The 19,911-nt window shown below is 34.7% G+C and overlaps 1 protein-coding gene across 1 annotated transcript; it reads left to right on the top strand.

Moving 5' to 3' along the window:
- The first annotated feature begins 38 nt into the window (after positions 1 to 38).
- Positions 39 to 17,188, top strand: RNF212 (ring finger protein 212). Its single transcript, XM_057379123.1, has 12 exons — positions 39 to 150; positions 1,661 to 1,722; positions 5,448 to 5,522; positions 8,180 to 8,236; positions 10,816 to 10,874; positions 11,389 to 11,453; positions 11,555 to 11,624; positions 12,418 to 12,463; positions 13,217 to 13,280; positions 14,843 to 14,915; positions 15,690 to 15,880; positions 17,151 to 17,188. The coding sequence occupies exons 1-12, from the start codon at positions 39 to 41 to the stop codon at positions 17,186 to 17,188; spliced, it is 912 nt and encodes a 303-aa protein (XP_057235106.1).
- The last annotated feature ends 2,723 nt before the right edge of the window (positions 17,189 to 19,911 follow it).

Below are 19,911 nucleotides of genomic sequence, written 5' to 3'. Positions count from 1 at the left end.
CCCCCGGGCCGCTGGCCGGCTCTCCTGCCCCCTGCCCCATGGCCGTGCCCGTGATGTGTAACTCCTGCCTCTGCGAGCCCCGCAAACCCACGCCGCGGTTCGTGCTCACCAGCTGCGGCCACGTTTTCTGTGAGGTTTGCCTGCAGAAAGGTAATGGCTGCTGGGGCGCGCCCGGCGCCGCGGGCTGTACTGGCCCTAACACACCCACTAAACTTCGGCGTTTCTGATCCACTTTGGAAAAAAGAAAGCCCTGATTACGTTTTTTAATGTTACTGATAAGCCTTGCCAATSCTTGCTGTTGATTTGCTTTAAACAGTAAAACTCGGCTGTGTCCACCTCCAGGTGGATGTGGTTTTGAGAGCAAGCCTTGGGCACAGGCACCTGCAGGCTTTAATAAAAAGTGGATTCTGGATGGTTATGATTCATAATTTTGTAAAAAAAGACCCCACCAAATAGGTGGCATTCTGTTCTGCCTAATTTGGGCAAAGGAATGGTTTTTCATTAGTGAAAGACCGCTTTACAAAGCGTAGGATTTGTTTAGGGCAGGTTTTGTAAGTAGTCTTAAGCGTTTTAAGGCTCAGTATTGTTGCTGAAAACTTTCAGCAGCACTTGGGAAGATTAGAGGTGATGTTTTGAAGCTCTTGTGTTATATACCATTCCAGAGTCATTCAGGGACTCCTGTGATGTTCTCGGATGAGAATATGTGGGAAAGACAGAGGAATAATGAAGCTGTTTTTCAAAAGAAAAAAAAAATGCAGCAGACAAATATCAATGTTTTTCTCTTSGAGCTCATGCTAAATGCCCTTGTTTTTGTAAGGGCACACAGAAGAAATGATCAATCTGTATTTCAGAGTAAAACCTTTTGACTAGATATTTTCACAGGGTTGCTCTTGAGGATAAGGATCAAAATGCAGCCTCTGACTACAGCTTGCAGGCTCCTAGAACCTGAACAATATCTTTCCTTTCTGCTCTTAATATTGTTTGGCAGAAAAACACCTGTGAGATTACATATTCACATTTTTGCTGTGAATTCAATATTAACGATAATAGAAGCTTTAAAATGTATTTAAAGATGTTTATGAACTTTGATCCTTATGTGTATTTGTATTAGATATTTTCTAATATGTTTGCAAATAATCAGAGACAGTTTAAAAGCGGTAAAGTTTTAAAAAGTGATTTTATTGTTTTCTCATTGGAGGAATTCACAAGGTAAAATGATTAATTTTTTGACATTTAGGTTTCATATGTTTTATTGGGAGAACCAGACTGTGCCCCAGTCTAAGAAGCCGTATATCAGGTTGACTGTAAGTCATTAGTGCACTTAAGCATACATTTAATTAAACCAGGCAAGTAGTTATATTTAAATCAAGGGAASTAAAAGTCACCTGCATTCTGTGACACTAATGATATTCATAAAATCATTTACATGAATGCTTATTTGCAGGAGTAGAGCCTGATGACATTCACACACATTTTTCCTGTGCAACTCTGTGTAATGGTTATAGGATCAAATTCTTTAATCATATTTATTCATACTTCTTGTGTAACTTGCAGCTTTCTTCTGCAAGCTCCAGAGGTTTAGGAGCTTCCCATTCTATTTGCAATGTATTCAATATCTATTCAGTTTGATGTRTATTTCAAATGTGTCTTCACCTTACAGGCAACAAAGATGAATGTTTGATCTGTAAAACTGCTTGTCAGAYGTTAGTCCTTTCAAATAAGGTAAATCAACTTCAGTTTTGTTGCATTACATTAACCTGTGGTTTGCTTAACAGCTAAACTATTTGCATTACAAAATTTTTCCTTTTTTGTTTTTGCCGACTCTGACATGAATATTTACTGATAAGTTGCTAGACTTAGATACTTGTGCTCTAGACAGCTGAGCTTTTTATTGTATGCATTCCTTCAGATTAAAGCCTATGGAGACTTTTTACGTTTTCAGGTTYTGCTGAATAATTCTAAACTTTTGAAGAAATGTGACTGGTTGCTGTGTAACATCAGTGACTACTTCCAAAATGTGGAAAAATGTTTATCGATTTTGGCATTTGTACGTCACAGAAAATGAACCATAATGAATTATTTCATATAATAGGCTGGATTGAAAACCTGCATGATGTCTCAGCAATGTTTTTAAGTGGATTGGATTTTTTTTCCATTTTCTCTTCAGCTTAACTGTTTTCCTCRTGGCTGTGTGATTAAGAAAGGAGCTGAAATATTGTTGGGAATTCTAGTTATTCACTGGAGAATTAAGAGCTTTTAATTMCTTTTCTTGATAAATCATTAGGAATATTTAATTTTCCCATTTCTCCCAGGGGCACTCTTCTCTTTAGCTGATTTAGTAAATAGGTTGTGAAAACATTTGTATTTTTGTAGACTGATATCTACCTAAGAGGCAATGCCTTCGAAGGATGAAATGGAAATGCTAAAAACATTTAATAAAATTCAGTACAGCTTAACAGGAAGGTCTCGTAGGAATCTTGCAGGGTGAAGAAGGCAATGCCACTAAAAAAGAAAATTACAACAAACAGCAAAATAGGGTTATAATACATAGGAGCAATGCACACAGCAATCAAGTATTAAAAAAAAAATCAAAAAGTCCTTCATAAAAAATTTTAAGGACATAATATGCATTCAATATCAAACTATTGTTGCTGCAAATTTYGTTGTTCAGTCAAAGAATAGGCTGTCAGGCATCTCTGGAGGTCATCTTGTCCAACACCTTGCTCAAAACAATGCTAATTTTTAAGTTAAATCAGTTGTAATTATCAATATTTCATCAGAACATGATCATTTTGTTCAAAAATGCAAAAGGAATTAAAAAATGCAATGATTTGGATACTAACAAAAGTATTAGATGTTTCATTAGAACCTGCCACTGCTCTAGAGGGCTGGAAGGAAGCAAATTACCATATTCTTTAAAAAAGACATTAATGATGATTGCTTCTCCTTGATTAAGAACAGGTAAAATGATTGGAATGATAATTAAAGATGCATATAAAAAAGTCATGGGTCTATAATTCAGGAACCTGAGTGGAAATATACCTGGTAAGCTTTATGAGCTTGATGCTATGGAAGAATTTCCAATGAGGAGGAGGTCCTATAAATGTGTTAAAAGTCCCAATTAAATTGTATGTTGGGGTAATCAACATGTACACTTTAAATATTCTCTGATCTTTACTGTACTGTATTCTTGTCACCTTTATGTCTTCCTTCTGTGTCTCWTGATCCCCATTTGCTTTTCCCCAGGGGATGGTTAAGGGTTTTGATAAATCAGAATCTGGCTGTTCAGTATTTCAGAATATCATATTAACATCCACTAGTCTTCCATGCRGTGTTACTCAAAGCTTTATTTGAGTTTTTACATCAGCATGAAGCTGTTTGGGTTTTGTTTTTTTCAAATCTGATAGGTACTTAAACCAAGGTCATTGCTTTGATAGAACCTTAAATAGATTGCAAGAGCTTGGCTCCTATGAATGCATTTCATTTAAAGAAGCTAAATGTATTTTTATGAATATAGTAAGTTTTCTAGATGGTATATTATTGTCTTGTTTGTGTTTTCTTTACTTGAATACCATTGGTAAGTTAACTATGCTGTCTCTCTGCTTTTCTGTCTCCATCTGTCAGTTGGAAATTTTTGAATGCTTTTGCTAACGTCAACCAAATTCMAAAGTGCAGAGGAAATCTCAAATGCAGTTAATTACCTCCTGTGAGTTCTGTAAAAGTTAGTAGCTGGGGAAAGCAAGGAAAAGCTGTTTCCTTAGAGCATGCAAAGCTCTACAGTGAGCAAACAATGTAGGCCATCATCAATTGCTGCACAAGACATCACAGTAAATGATGTSAGAATATGGAAAACAGAAGATACAGATCTATTGTAAATCCCAGTTATGAATTTAGCTCCTTGCACAATTACTTTTCATAAAAAAAAAATCACTCAATGTCCCTTTTATTACTAAAAAGATATAATTTAAATTGCATTAAAATTTAATATAAATATAAAATTTAATATAATTTCAATGCATTGAAAATAAATTTGGCTGTTATTAAATCTTGGATATTTGACTTTATGCTAGTGTTAAGATATTTTTAGTGTAGGTAGAAATACTGTCTTTCCAGATGTTTGTGCAGTTCAAAGTGGAGCAAAGCTTAGCCCTTTTTGATTTCAGTACTCTATTTTTATGTGACTGCACTTACCCTTCTGCTTTCTCAGTGTCCCAGAAAACTTACGTTTCATTCACAAGTTGCCTAGTTTCTATTTTTTTTTAATAATTCGCCCTCTAAAGTGTTACAATTTTTTAAAGCATTTTGAGATTTTTAATACTGCTGGGAGTGATTTAGATCTTGCCTACAACAGTTCCGGTTGTTTTTTTACTGGATTTTGAAAGGTGGTTCCTTACATGGAGGCTGCCTTCTTTCTGGGACAGCCTTCTCCTATCRTCTAAGTATGCCAGCATTATTTTTGGGGTTTTTATTCAGATTTGGGGTAGTTGTAAACCTGCCTTCTATTWTATAATCACAACACATAAAAGAGAACCTTCCAGTTTACAGGTAGATTTTTTTCCCTAGATTATTGTTTTTGAAAGCTCTTTAACTATTTAAACTTAGTACTGTAACTAGTATAACTCTTTTGGAGTTGTATTTTCTTTGTTTTTCTTATGAACAGATTATGCATGCCTGGATTCTGAATTAAAGTAACACTTAAATTATCTGCATTGCTTTGTAGATTTGGATAGATGTCCGAATGTCACTTTTATTCTGAAATTCACTTTATATTTTGCAGCACTTTTTTCATCACCATAAGTAATAAATATATTTTTATTGCAATGACGGCTTGGGTGTAGAGCACTTACTCAACATTTTTGAAAAGCACAGGTGACCATTTGTGAGGACACATCGTGATCTCTGATTAAAAGAACAAGTCATAAAATACTTTAAAAGTTCAACAGTTACTTTATTTATTATATCTATCTTATTCTAAGATAATATTTTGCTGCCCAGTGAGCAGGAGAGACAAAGGGATCCCAGTCAGCATTGGAATATTCTGTTAAAGGACTTTGTGACAAAACTGATTATAAGATGCATCCATGTGGCTGGGAATGGGGAGGACCAAAAAGCCTGGAAAGGGGCTGCCAGAAACCTTGCTGTTGGTCTGGATGCAGTGCCTCTTCCAGGGCCACAGCAGCCTCCTTGAATGGCCTCTGAACACCTTTACTATCTTATTTACTATATTGGTATATAATATAATTAAACCAAAGCCCAAAGCCTTCCAGGTGGTTGATAAGGGCATTAAAGAAAATTTGGCTTGTTTTTAATTTTATTATTCTACTCTGATTTGGACTTTTTTTTATTTGTATACATCAGTCTATTTAAGAAACACTTTACAAAAGACTTTTGCTCTTATAACTTGCTTATAAAAATCCTAACCTGGGYATACTTTCCTTTCTTCATAGGTAAGTCCTGATATTCAGTCACTGTTCATGGGAATACCTGTGTTATGCAAGAAATATTCAAAGGAAATATTACAGGTAAATCTGCCTTAAAACTTTTTAACTATGAAATAATCAGCAACTCCTACTGATTTTTGTGTGAATGGGAAAAGTATATGAGTGAATGACTGGAAATGAATGTATGTCCATTACCATCTTTACTTCCTTCATTCCACAATTTCAAAGTTCTTGAAGACATAAATTATTCATTATGKTCACTACTTATATTTTCAAACTCTCTCTAAGGACCACTAGTCTGATTATTTTAATGATGTAAAATCACTTTCAGTGCTGTGCAATGAAAAATTAGATCTGCCAGAAGCTTAGAAGTGCCTAGGTAGTGTGCCTTAATGATAGCAATAAAAAAATTACGCGGTGGAAACCTGAGCTGGCTACAATCCTGAGTCTACTGTGCTGTCATTCCCTTTTTTTTTTCTGTTTTTTAATCAAAACAGGTCCCTTTTTTTCAGATAGGTGCAATAAATGATTCCAGTAAAAATTTCCTCCTGGCTTTCTGTCAGTTCCAGATAGGATTCCTTCCTTCAGGCATAGTTTCCACTCAAGACCTTTGGTAGCTATCTGGGTTGAATGAGTGCATACCAACACCCATTAGACCCTCATTTTCTGCATCTCTTCAGTTTGGCTTTGGGACTTGGTGTCCCTGGTCGCTCTTCCTGTGCATTTCAGCAGCAGTTTCAGCCACTCCAGTAGTACATTCTCCCTGGACCCAGCTGCAGCCTTCTTTGTCAGTTCTCATCTCCCTTGGGCTGGATGTTGTTTGATCTTTGGGTGAGCTTCCTAATCCAACAGAAAAATAACCCAGGGAATATTGCCTRTTTTCTCCAGCGCTGGTCATGGATTCACATTTGCAGTACCCCAGGCATCACAGACTTTTCCAGAGCTGAGCTTGGCCCCTTTCCTCAGCAGTGCTCCTCAGATGCAGAAGGGACACAAGGTAAACATGAAGCCTTCCTTTGTCCTTCCATACCCACTGTRTAATAGCAAGATCAGCAGTTACTCTGTAACTGCTTCCATAATGTGCTAAAGGAAGGAAAAAGAGGGCTCAATCTCTAAAAGACTAAAATAGGTTTTCCGTAGCCTGAGACAACCTGCTGGGAACATACTGAAGTTTAATGAAGGCATTGAGGTATGTTCAGAACTTGTCCCAGCATCCATAAGAGCATTTTATCTAATCTCTTACCTAATCTAATATTCTGTCACAATGGTGGGTGCTTAGGAAAGCAGGAGAGCAAAACTGGCATGTAGTGATTCACCTTCAGAAGAGCTTGCTAGCTTTGAACAACTTACGGCACGGGGATTTCTCAAGGTGAGTTGGTGCCTCTGCATTCAGAAGCTTGTGGTGGGTATTTTCCCCCACATAATTGTCAGGTTGTTTTCTGAATTTTAGCATCTGTGTCATACATGTCTATGGAAGGGAGGTCCACAGGCTGTTACTGTGTCATGATGATGATTCCAGCTTTCAGGTTTTAACCTGTTTTGTTCAACTCTTGAATCCAGTTCTGGAGGAAAAATTATCCATTCCCATGCACTGCATCTCTGCTTATTAGTTTTAGACTGCTAATGCATCCCTTCTTCAACTATCTTTTTTTCAGCCATGAAGATTCATATTCTGTGACATCGTTCTTTTACTGAAGCTCTTACACAGCTCTGATTATTCTGAACTATTTTCAGACCTACTCCATCCTTTCTGAGACGTTAAGCAGACTCAGGATATAGTAACACGCATTTTTTAAAGTGGAATGATGATGTCCTCTACTCCATTTTAAACCACTGATCTGATCCACTTTTTGACTGGTAGTGAGCACTAAACTGACAAATTCAGGTTTCTCCTAGACCCAGGAACTCATTTCTGAGTGAAGGGAGGCAGCTCAGAGCCATCACTTCTGAAYAGATATTTCTTGCCTCAGTTATTCTGAAGACACACTTGATCCATTAATAAGTGTTCAGTGAGAACCTCCCAGGTTCTTCCACATTGAATAAAAAGTTGCCATTTAAGTTGGATACTCCATTATGCCTTTATATTCTCAGAGTGCTTCTTCGTGGTTGTCTCTATTMCTACATTTTCTGGCAGTTTTCTTTCATGTGAGAAAGAAGATTTATTAGAATTTATTTCCTGTGGTAATTTGTTCCTCAAGCTCTTGTCTTGCCTACCTTGTCTTTTTTACTTTTAACCTGTCATGGTTTATGATCCTCATTTGGACATAAGAAGTGCTYACACATCACCAGACAGTGTGTCTAACAATTATTTTTTAATTAACAGGGTATTTTTACAAGGCATATTATAATTGCCCATAAGACAGATTACTTTTTATGTTGCCATTAATTTTATGTGTTTGCTTAGCACTAATGAATAAGAAACGCTGCAGCTAAACTGGCTTTCTAATGTCTTTACATTTTTATTGAACATAGTGTTAAAATATAACTTCAGTGAAATAAATCTACCAGCTCTAGTGTAGGTCATGTTGGATTAAATTWACTTTGTAAGACTTTCTCTATCAGTGATAATAATTTAGAATATTTTGGGTTTTTTTTGGAGAGGATTAAAGAAGATATGTTAACTACTTACTAATTCAAAAAGCTTTGAATACTGTGAAGTGGTTCTTTTCCATCAATTCTTTGCTGAGGTACGTATATGTAATTATGTGAAGCTTGATATAAATGTATTTATTTTTTAGGTTTCAGAATTTCAAGAAAAACATCGTAAGCATTTATTAGCATACCACAAACAAAAGGTAACTCTAACTGAGATTTTCTTGTTTTTTATTTATGTTTGCCTTGTWACTTTGGTATATGTTTAGAAACTATATTAATCTTTTATTGGAATACTTTGAATAATTTACCAGGATGGATAAATTTCTCATTTATGCCTTTATAAATTCCAGGTTTTAATTGTTTAAAGTCTGTGAGGACTATATTTATTATGGTAACTATTTTTAATAAAATATTTTAGTTGTGAGATGATCAAGATTAATAGAAAATCAAAGGACAGGAAGGGAAAAAGCCAATTTACTGTATGGAGGGGAAAGTGRAAGAGGTGGGGAGAGATGGGTGCTAGAAGATAAGCCCAGACAACAGGAAGACTRGGGCTGAAAAAATAAATGAGAAGCTTGAGCCATGAAGAACAAGACTGAAAGCTGGTACCCTGAATTTGTGATAGCTCTGTGGAAAGAACAGAATTAGTTATTCTGCAGAAAACAGSTACTGAATTTTTGATTGTGCATCTTCCTTTGTAGGTTAGTAGGCAAATTYCTTTTTCATTTTTCAGCTACTTCTAAATATTAAATAAAATAGTTGGATGTTTCTTTCATTTCAAAACACATGGCCACGGATATTGCTTGAAACCACTTGGCAGTATTGGTGACTCAACCCATCAGTGAGTGTCCCATGTGTGAAATGACAGTAAAGCTCATGTAGCTGCCATTTCATGTGTGAGGAGAGTTTCTGGTGAGATTGTCATGGATAGAAAGCTTGGAAAATTAGGTGCTCTGTGGGCCATTCTTCTCTCCTCTCCATGACTGAATTTTGGGATCAGACATAGTGTACTGTGGTGTTTAGAGTTTTTTTAAAGTCCTGTCCTTCTGCCTTCCAAGCCAGGTTAGGGAGGAATCCTGATTTCATCCCCCTTCTAATCTATTGTACCAACTCCAGATGGTAAAACCTGTAGACTAAGTAAAATAAATCTCTTAATAGAATTCAGCATAAATAGAGATATTATCTCCAAAGAATCTGTGGAGAGTTTTGATGCTTTTTCATTGTAATTTTCTAAGTTATTTACTGTTGAGATATTCAGACAATACTGTAAAATACTGAAAAATGCTGCTTGACCTTAGGAAGGTTTTCAGGTCACAGTACAGAAATAGTTGAAAATATAGTGGGTTGCTGCTTCAAYGACACACTGTTTTGGGTGGATTTGTTGTTGTTTTACCCATTCATTGTACTGTTTGCATGTTAAAACTGCTTGCATTGGGTCAGGTCAGCAGAGGTTTTTTCTCTTAAACACCAGTCTGGTTTCTCATGCTTGGTTGCCTTGTTTCAGGCTCCCTTCCTTATTTGTAGTTTGTCATCCTTATCACTGTCAACTAACAAGATCTCATGGTCTTTGTAAAACTGTTTTGTTGATGGTTTTGTGAGTTGTGCAGATATTGGGGTGCAGGTGATGTGTGTGGTGTGGGCACTTGGTGTCTATATTCCTGGCAAGTCCAGATGYCCTGTTGTGTGCTAGGACCCCACAATACTGAAAACCAAATAGTTACCTTTTTTGAGGTACTTTGGTCTTTACCCTGTTGCTCTGCAACATATTTTTTAAATACATCCTTCCTGACATCTGTACTGGTCATTTCCTTAATCAAACCTAGCTGTTATTAGGAGGAAGGAAAAAGAATACCAAACTCCACATCTTACATAAATTATATTTTGTCTTCAGTCTGTTTTGCAGAGTTTTGCATCTGCAAAAAGAGTGTAATATCTCCCACCAACAATATGATTTTATAAATCAGCTAATTTTATTAAATGACTCAAATAATATAGTGAGGAGCATGAAAAGTTAACAAGCAAATTAATAATTTGCCTTCAAATCAAAATATGAACGGTGTGAAGGATTAAAGTCACATAATGGAAATGAGGGATAAAATATAGATGCAGTATTGAGGCTATTCAGTAAATTTTTACATCCTTCATAAAATATAATATATGTTCACATAATGAAAGACTGTAAAAAATACACATACTAGGGAGCTGACCTAATGTTCTTGACCTTAATATTCTTCAATTTTGCAAGCTCATAACATTCTTTAATGGAGATACTTTTGGTTGTGTCTTTAACATAGTAGGAAATACTTTTCACTTAAGCTTATTACAAATAGATACTGCAGTGAACTGAATACATTTTGAATCTGAAATGAGAAATATGGGAACATGGTATTTTGTACATTTATTGGTAGCTTTTATATCAGATAACTCCATATTAAACATACCATCACTTTTATATTAGATATGGAAAATAGGAAGAAAAAGAAAACTATTTTTAATCACTTTTCCTAGTATTCATTTATTCARTATTACCAGCACACTTAACAAAAGGTAATCAAACTAAGTCTGTAACTGCCAAAAAGAAACATATCTCTTCCAGACTGACTGTTTAATGGATCCATAACACAGCTATAACAGCTCCAATAAATCTGGAGTAGCAATGATGTTTTAAGATTAGAACCAATAGAAATCAGCCTTTCAACACTTTAGAATATGTGCTGGATGACAATGAAGTTGTATATCACACAAATAGATTTTGTTTAAATCTATGATTATCTCACAGATAGCAAAGCTGGAAGAGTCTCTCAAGAAAGTGACACAACAAATGCATGAGCTACAATGGTAAGAAGTTTAATGCACTAGAAGTAGATGTAATCAGACAAAAGTAAGTTTAATTGATAAAACAATGGAAATTTCATACTTTGTTTGCTTTTCTCATATGTTTTTATAGAAGTAAATGGATAGTTGTTTCAGACATCAGATCCATTTTCCATTTCTAGTAAAAATTAACTTATTGAATTAGTGTTTTTTCTCAAACGTTTCAAAGTGGTAGCCAAGTGGTAGCTTGTCCTTATCCCCCTGCTCAATGACTGATACATCTTAATCTTTTCTTATTTTCTTATTATTTTACTTACTTCCAACTTAAAGCCAAAATTGTTATTGAGATCTCCTTACCAAGCCAGTTCATGAAACCAGTGTTCTAATTGGACAAGTTTATTGATCTTTATTCTTGTCATGTTAAAACTGCTATTGATGGATAAAATTCTTTGATTTTATACTTTATGGACCACTTAGACATATGAACTAACCAAACCAGCTTTCAGTTTATATCTGATGTTTCTTCTTTCCCCTTTAGTATGAAACCTCCTGAAAAAGCTACACCACTGCAATTTTCCAGTGCAAACAGAAATGCATTTTCCAGTAAGAAGTGTTGGTTTAAGATACTATTAACTATTAACTAAACTATTAACCTGTGACTGGATACAGCTATGTTCTAATATTAAATTTCTTAATTACTTTAGCTTCTTCAAGGAAACAGAATGTTTATTCTTCMTATTCTCTTCATTCTAGTCATCCTTCCTCTTCTGAAAGGTGAGTACATATTTGCTAATTTTCAACAAAATCTTAACATATTTTGTGCAGAAAGTCCATTGTTTTTGTAGTGAATTTAAAATTAGAATATTTTCTGGTTTTGTGTTTTGTGTCTGCACACATAAAAGAACTGAGGAAGGTCTTATCTATCCAAGTGTACAGAATAGTTGTATAGATTGTGGTCAATGGAAAAAATCTAAGTCATGATGCACTTTATTCCAAAGAATTTCTGAATGAATAGATAGACTAGATAGACAGATTAATTAGTGAGACACTTTCCATTTACCATTTGGAAAAACTAAATTCATTGTACAGACACGTATATGTACACTGTAGTTGTCTCAAGTTAGATGGGATGAGCCAGTCAGTAAGACTCGTTTAGTTCTAAATAAAATGAATATACAGCTTGCTCAACCTAAAATGTTTCATTATGTTTGCCCGTGACTTGTTTTTCTATGAAAAAATAGAGTTTCAGAGTGCCCTTGTTGCAGACAGAAATGTCAAATACATAAATATGCATATTTATTCAGACAAATAGAAGAATAGCAATGCTAATTATAAAATAACTTTCTCTGTAAATGCYTAAACCAAAGCTCAGAATCAATGAATAGATTTTTCTTACTGCTACTGMGTTTTGGAATAACTCCTAAATACCTATATGTGTTATGCATTATGTATTATGCTTTTCCATTACTAGTCAAATTTAACATTAGAATTTAACATAATTTTTGTCTTCATAATGAAAATGTTATTTTTATTACAATGTCATACTTACTTTGACCTTCCTTGCAAGGATTGAGGCAATGGAAATYGATCCTATACCTTCACCAATAAGGAAAGTAAGTGGTTTTTTTTTAATACATTTCTAGATATGTATGTATACACACATATATTCTTTTGATTTCTCCTACTCTGTTAATGGTGCAAAAAATAGGATTCTGCCCCTATCCCATTCAAGACAWTTCTAATGCACATGCTGGTTTCAGATATGCTTGATGCATGGTACAAGTCAGATACTCCTCAAAGGAAACCAAAAAGAAATAATTCACAAAATTTATTTCTGGAATCATAGTCTCCACATGCCATATACAGGCTTTTAAAYTTGTGATGCCAAATTAAATGGCAAGTTCTTAAAATTTCAATATTACAAAAATGTCAGTGGTCTGAAAGCACCATTGGGCTCTGGTATTTAAKTAGGATATTGCAAGTTTTGGAAGAYGTTGCTAACATGAGAATGGAGCTTTTCACTGTGTTRATATCCTGATTAGGAGAGGTAAAATCCAGGAACAGATGCTGGCTTAGAAATGGAATCTCATCACAGAAAACAGTGGGAGTGTCTGATATGTTTCTTATCTGAATGTGACAGATAGTAATAAAATGAAAATGCATGTGTTTCCCTCATGCCCATAGATCTTTAAAAATAGTAACTTAATCTTAGGTTTTCCATTTTAGTGCTATGAGCAAAAGTGACAGCAGGGGATTCCAGAAATAYGCAGGCTCTGTAGACCTCAAAAATATAACACTATTGCTTAAAATRTCTTGATAATTAATATACCTACTACACTTTTGTTAATGGCTGGCCATTCATTTAGCTCCAGACACCTACTGGTCCAGCAAGATTATCAGTAATAACTCCACCACAGGATGGACGTATGGGTGAGTAAAAGTAAACTTTATAACTGAGTAATGTTTCTCTTACATTAAGAGGATGAATAAAATAAAATCCATACATTAGCAGTTAACTAAAAAAATYTGAATTGTGTTGAGGTGTAAGGAATTGACCACATAGACTTCAGTCCGGCAGTTGGTAAATTGTTAAAATGACATATGAAATAACTTGCTCRTAGTTACTTTTTTATTCAGTAGATGATTATGTGTAACCAAACTGATTTTTGCTGAGTAAACAATTGCAAAGAAAATACTATAACTATATGTATGATTGAACAGAACAGGAATACTTGCAGCATCCATTGTTGACCCTCTGTTGACCTTCATAATTTTATTTGTTTATGGTYAACAGAGTAGCATTGTCCATAATGTCATACTAAAAATCACATGAARAAAAGGGAGGGAACTAAATGGAAGTTAAAAAAAAATACTTAATAACAACAGTAAGGTAGTTGAGATCAAGAATTTGCTCAGAAAGTTGTGTGTTTTTTCCACCCTATCACTGTAACAGGTTATAAGTCATTTTACCTGGCACTACGTACTTTCATTCCTTCATACCCTGAACTTGGATAACACTCAGATGTAAATGAGACATGGATAACAACCTACTGAAATTGGTGCAGTCTGTTGAGAGCTTTTTTGTTTATTTGTGAGGAGTTTCCCAGAATTGCTAATGCTTTGCAGGTCTCTCTTTGTATGTCTCTCTCCTTCTTAGTTTTACATTCAGCGTGTTTCTGTAGCAGTCCATGCTCAGACAGGCTTTCACCTGGCTTCAGCAGTTTATAAAATCCATCTCCAGCCACATAAAGAGCTTTTAGCACTCTCATGTTTTTACATGGTGCAAATGTCCCAAAACAAAGATGCATGCAGTTGCAATGCAATTTCAGTTAAGGAGGAGAGATTGCTTTTTCTATTTTATGTCTGATTTATATGCTTAGAGCTTTCCTAAATGCATGCTTGCTTGTAAATTTAGGTACAACAAGATAAAGAGAGCTGAGGTTTACTGGTTTCTTTATTGTGTCTAAATATAAATAGATATTTATTAGATAGTAAAATTATATGTAGAACAGTTATGTGTTCAGCACTTTTCAGAACCATCCCATAAAGTTTTGCAGTGGTCAGTGCTGAGGGAATCTAAGTGTGTGTGCAAAAGTAAGGGTAAGTGGAAACAGTGATTGAATGGTGCACTAAGGAAAGTTTCCTTCTCAGAGGTGGRTGGGCCAAAAAAAGATAAGCTGAAGAACTAGAGCACTTCAGCACAGCTGTCTTGATAGTCTAATAATAGTGTAATAAATGAAAGAAGGTGAAAGAAACAACACGTTTTAAATGGAACAAGATTTGCAGGGATGGTGCAATACGATTTTTTTTGACAGCTGAGTTATCTCATTGACTACTGTAATTGTGCACCATTTTTAATTCTTGAATGAACCAATCATGAATTTGTCCCAAATCACTCAATTAAAGTACTAATCTTTTAGTTTCCAAAGTTATCTCGTAAGTAAAATGGRTAATTCACATTGATCCTCTTTTCAAAAATCTGATTCTAACAGGGAGTGTATCCTACAGAAGTTCTCAGACATCTCTAATAATGTCAARTCAAAATATTGGAGCAGGATCTACAAGGTAATTCAATCCTGTTTTCCCCAGGTTACCTATAAGAGACTGAAGTTTTTCATCAGGCCTGTATTAGTTTCTATGTTTAAAGATTATATTCTAGATCTGAAGAAGTGTTAATTGTCCAGCCTGGCTATCATCTACATGAATGTGTTGAGTTTTGGTGGAAGGTTTTATTTTGAAATCACCTGTTTCAAAAATGTTCAGRTATAATCTGAGTTTCTGTAGCTGTTATCATCTACAGTCATATTTCTATAAAAAAGGGGTAGTAATTTTATGATAAGGAAGTGTAGCAATGTCTCTGTTGTAACATTCTTATAAAAATTAGAGATGACAGCACAATATCCGCACAAGGACTATTCTCTAAATAATCAAACCTTTTCATGCAACCTTTAAGTGATGTTTCAGGTTTTTCATTTAAAGATTGAAAATGCCTCAAGCTGTGAGAATTTTTATCAATAATCACTTACTATTATCAATAAATAACTTTAAATGGTTCCAGAAAAAGTAAACTCTTGTACTTTATAACAATTAAGACAAATATATTTTCTTAGCAGAAAATGAAAATATATGTAACAAAGTAYTTCTTTATTTCCATCTCTGATTCCATAATTTGTTTTGTCAGTCTGCTTCTTGAAATAYGTAAAAATCTTAATAAGTAAAAATATATAATTTATAACATTTTCCTTTAACATATTAGCACTATGAAGTATCATTTTGAAACCTCTTGTATTATTATAAAAGTAGCCTTAAAYCACATGAATTAATTAATTTCATTTACAGATCCACCCCTGTAAGATTACAACATAGTGTATGTCCATCATCATCTGGATCCCAAAGCAGTAGAAGGGGTTCATGGGCAAGTTCTGATTTCAGAACCCCTCAGCTGTATCCATTTACATCACCTTCCCCACAGCTCTCTCAGTCAAGACATCCAATCACCATCCCTGGACTTCTGCAAAGGCAACAGTCAGGTAAGTATATTTATAAAATAACATTTAACATTTCCCTCAAGATTTTTCAGCGCAGCAGCTTTTGTAAACTAAGCAACATGAAAATGATATTTCAAAATTGGAAGAAGGATCACAGCAAAATATGAAAAATGTTGGTAGTTATGATTGTATTTTGCCTTGGTCTTACATGCTGTACATCTGCTGTAAAAATGTGTTCTTTCTTCACTTCAGAATGATACTTTAACAGAGGTTTAAATCTGATAATGTCCAAATTTTCTGTCCAACTTCACATTTCTTAATGATCTGCCTGTCAAGACCTCCATGTAGATGTCCACAGATCATAATAAAAAGGGAGCTATTCCGGGGTTTTATTTGTTGAGTGCAACATAAAACTAGCAAAAGTAGCTGCATAGATATCAGYCCAAGAGGGATGTAAGTAGGAGTTGCACTGGGGCAGATTAATTAGTAAAATAACAAAATCATAGTCATAGAGTCAYAKARCAGCCCTRGTCAGAAGRCACCWTGAATRRTCCAGCCCTTTTTGGGAAAGGGAMCCAGGATGAAGTTATGTAGTACCCTGACCAATCACATCTTGMAAACATAATTCTCCTTATTGCAAAATTTGCATTATAAGGGAATTATTTTTTTTTAATTTACATTAAAAAGGTAATTTATCTCTTGAGCAATTTTTAGTCCATATCAATAAATGTGATCTTTGTATTCCAAAATTAATACATCTTAAGCAGTTTTGAGTTCACAAATCTTCATGAAACCACAATAAAAATTTTTAAGAAATTCACTTCATAGTTTCATAGCTTGTGAAAGCTTACATTATAATTGTTTAACTTGTGAAGTTTCTGGATGATGGTATAGCATGAAATAAGTGAAATGGTATAGCATGAATAGTGAAATAAGGCATGAACCTGATAGAATCTCTAAATAATGTGGGATAAATTAATGTTATAAAAGAAGTAGCTGTTGAACTATTRAACTTAAATATTAGTTGTCATTTAGGTATATGTCTGCAATTAATTGCAGTTCATAATAATGCTTTGGAGATTCACTTGTGTAGCTGAAATTAGAATATGGCAAAAATGCTTTTATRGAAATAAAGAGGAGCACATTTACATTCATGAAAACAGCAGTAGAAAAGTTTTCATCAAACTATATAGGTTGTATTTTTAATTTTTGAYAGTTTTGCTTTTCCTTATATAAATTCCCCAAATCATTTACATGAATAAAGTTTTCCTTTAGTTTTACCAAGATTATTTTCATTTCATTCCTATTCTAGGATCAACTAATTTTGGAGGACATTCAGCAGAGAGATGAGCAAACATCTGAATTGTTTTGATTAATAAGCATCTGGAGAAGCCCTACATAGTCTTTGGATATCAAAGTATTTGTAGCTTCTRTAAGATGAAAAATTGGCATGAAACAACTAATTGTTCAGCATGAGTACTGTATTTAAAACATCACTGATCTTTCTGATTAATATCTACTGTTGTTTTAAATGGGAGTAAATAATCTTCTTGTTTTTTGAAGTTCTGGCTTCAAATACATTGTATGAATAAAAATCCTTTATTAGCTAAGTGTTAAAGCAAAACATGATCATATSTTGAATGAACATTTTTTGCTGTGAATGCRTTGAGCTACAGCAGAACTCTGTAAATAATTGTGCCTGTACAGTATTAGACTATAGTCCTAAAAAAAGAAATTAATTTATGGATTTTTGATTACCAAACTCCAGAGTTTCGTCCTTACTTAAAACATCTCTTTTTTGTTTGTACTCTTGAAAAAGGGTAAGTTTTGAGGGATATTATATTCTAGCAGTCTCTGCTGAGYTCAGAACACAGTATCTGTTCCACACTTGTGAAGGTTCACCATTTCATTTAGGTAGCAATGCTTTCTTCCCAAAGTGGAATGAAATAGGGGGACTGGGATGAAGAGACAAAACACAGTGAAAACTGTTYTTACTTTTGCACAGGAATAGCAGGTGGAGACTCTGAATGAAGGGTGCCAGAATGCAGCCTTTTCCTTCTCAGAATAGCTCTTAGGTTCACATTCCCACCATCTCTATGTATATGCCAAAATTTTGATATTACTGAGTCATCAAATGCTTTTGTTTTGTTTTGACCCTAACTTTACCTGGACTATTTTAAATATAATAAAATGAAAAGCTGGCGGGTGTTTTTGAGATAAAGTCCCCTGAATATATAATAAATTCTTTTTGAGTTGAAATGTTTTGCTTTTCACATCAATGTGGATGGGAGAGAGAGAACAATGAAAGGTTCAGGAGTTGACATGAGAACTGGGAGAGGTCATTCACCAAATATCATCATGGGCAAAACAGACTTAACTTGAGGATATTAACTGAATTTATTACTAACAAAATCAGAACAGGATAATGAGGAGTAAAATAAATCTTAAAAATGCCTTCCCCCCACCCCTCCCTCCTTCCCAGCTCTACCTCCTCTCCCAGAAGTGCAGAGAGACAAAGGATGGGGGTTACAATCAGTTCATCACACATTTCTTCCACTGCTCAGGGAGAAGAGTCCGTGCCCTGCTCCAGCATTGGAATTTTCAACTTAACATTTACCTTATTTCAATGTATAACTAACTTTTTTTTTTTACCCTGGGAAAGTTGGTTTGTTTTCTTCTTCTCAATATTCTTATACTTCAAATTTTAGCTGGGATCTCAAAGTCARCTTCCTCTCAAGCAAGCTTCCAGTTGAAAGATTTAATTTTACAGTGCCACAGACACGTTCAAATAAAGGTGTGTAGTGTAACTTTAAAAAAATATATACACTCCTTAATTTCCAGATGAACTAGAATAGCTTGAAAAGCGAGGCTGGTAAAATATTGTTGTTGGCTTCCACATTATTTGTGCCTCATGTTTTTCTGTTTGTTTGGATCACAAGAAGGGATTCTTTCTAATCTGTTTTATCCCATTGCAAAGCCATCATCCAAGTCTGTGAAGTCATACTGTAGCTTCTCTAATTGCTGGAAGTTGCATTCTACAGTCAGGTGTAATATCTTGGTTTTATTAGTTTTGTTTCTTTCTCATCCCACCCCACCGGCTCTCATCAGCTGCAGAATTTGAGGTTCGTAATAAATAATATATAAATGGGCCTTCTCTGAAAGAATTCATGTAGGAAAGAGTCATACATGCTAGTTCTATACCACTCAAAATAACAAAGAATTACCCTGTTATTCAGAGATTTGAGTCTCTGCAGAGAGCTTCTGTTTCCACACAAATTCAGTAACAATCTTCACGGTTCAGATAATCATCAGTTCACCTCTTCTGTGGTTAAAGCTGGACACAGGCAGACTGTTTTTTGTAGGTGTAGGCTGAGATAAGAGCTTGGAACTTCACATTAATAAAGAAGTGTAGTGAGAAAGTGGGTATTTATATTATTTCTTCTTTGAACTACTCAGTACAGTCTGGTAGTATCTTCTACTTAGCATGTATAACCTAATCTATTTGAGCCCACAGTAATCCGGACGGAAAAAAAAATCCAGCAATCTCATCTTCAGAAATGTTACAGCTTTGAAATACAGGTTGGAGAGAAAACAATGTAATTTGAGTAAGAAAGCAAAGGCACAGGAGCTATCCATGCTGAGCAAAAACACTTTAAAATGACATCTTCTTGCTTTCCAGTTCAGAAAAAATGACAATTTTGAAAAAATTAATGAACTGAATGTAATGTGAGATTTTGCGAAAGTTKTATCTGTGTGGCTCTTACATAAAGCAAAATAATAGCTATAAGGAAACATAATTTAAAGGGAAAAAAGTAGTTTGAGGAATGCTGTTTGCCAAGTTCAATGCTTCTCTCATTTGTTAAAAGAAGTTGATAATAATAAATTGGGTATTTTATTTTTTAGGAAGAGGAGAAGGGAAAGAAAAGCAAGGGTTTTTTGTGTCTTCCAATAGGCATGGAAGTGCCTATATCAATCTCTTAGGCATTCCTCTTCAYAAAATTTTTCTCGATTTTGTGAGGAATTTGTCCTTCACGTGTAAGGAAATTTGCAGTACACTGAGGATACAGCAGAGG

The sequence above is a fragment of the Malurus melanocephalus genome, unplaced genomic scaffold (genome assembly GCF_030028575.1).
Source record: "Malurus melanocephalus ecotype Western Australia unplaced genomic scaffold, MMel_1.1 scaffold_389, whole genome shotgun sequence".
Lineage (NCBI taxonomy): Eukaryota > Metazoa > Chordata > Aves > Passeriformes > Maluridae > Malurus > Malurus melanocephalus.
This window is presented reverse-complemented; position numbering and strand designations above follow the sequence as displayed.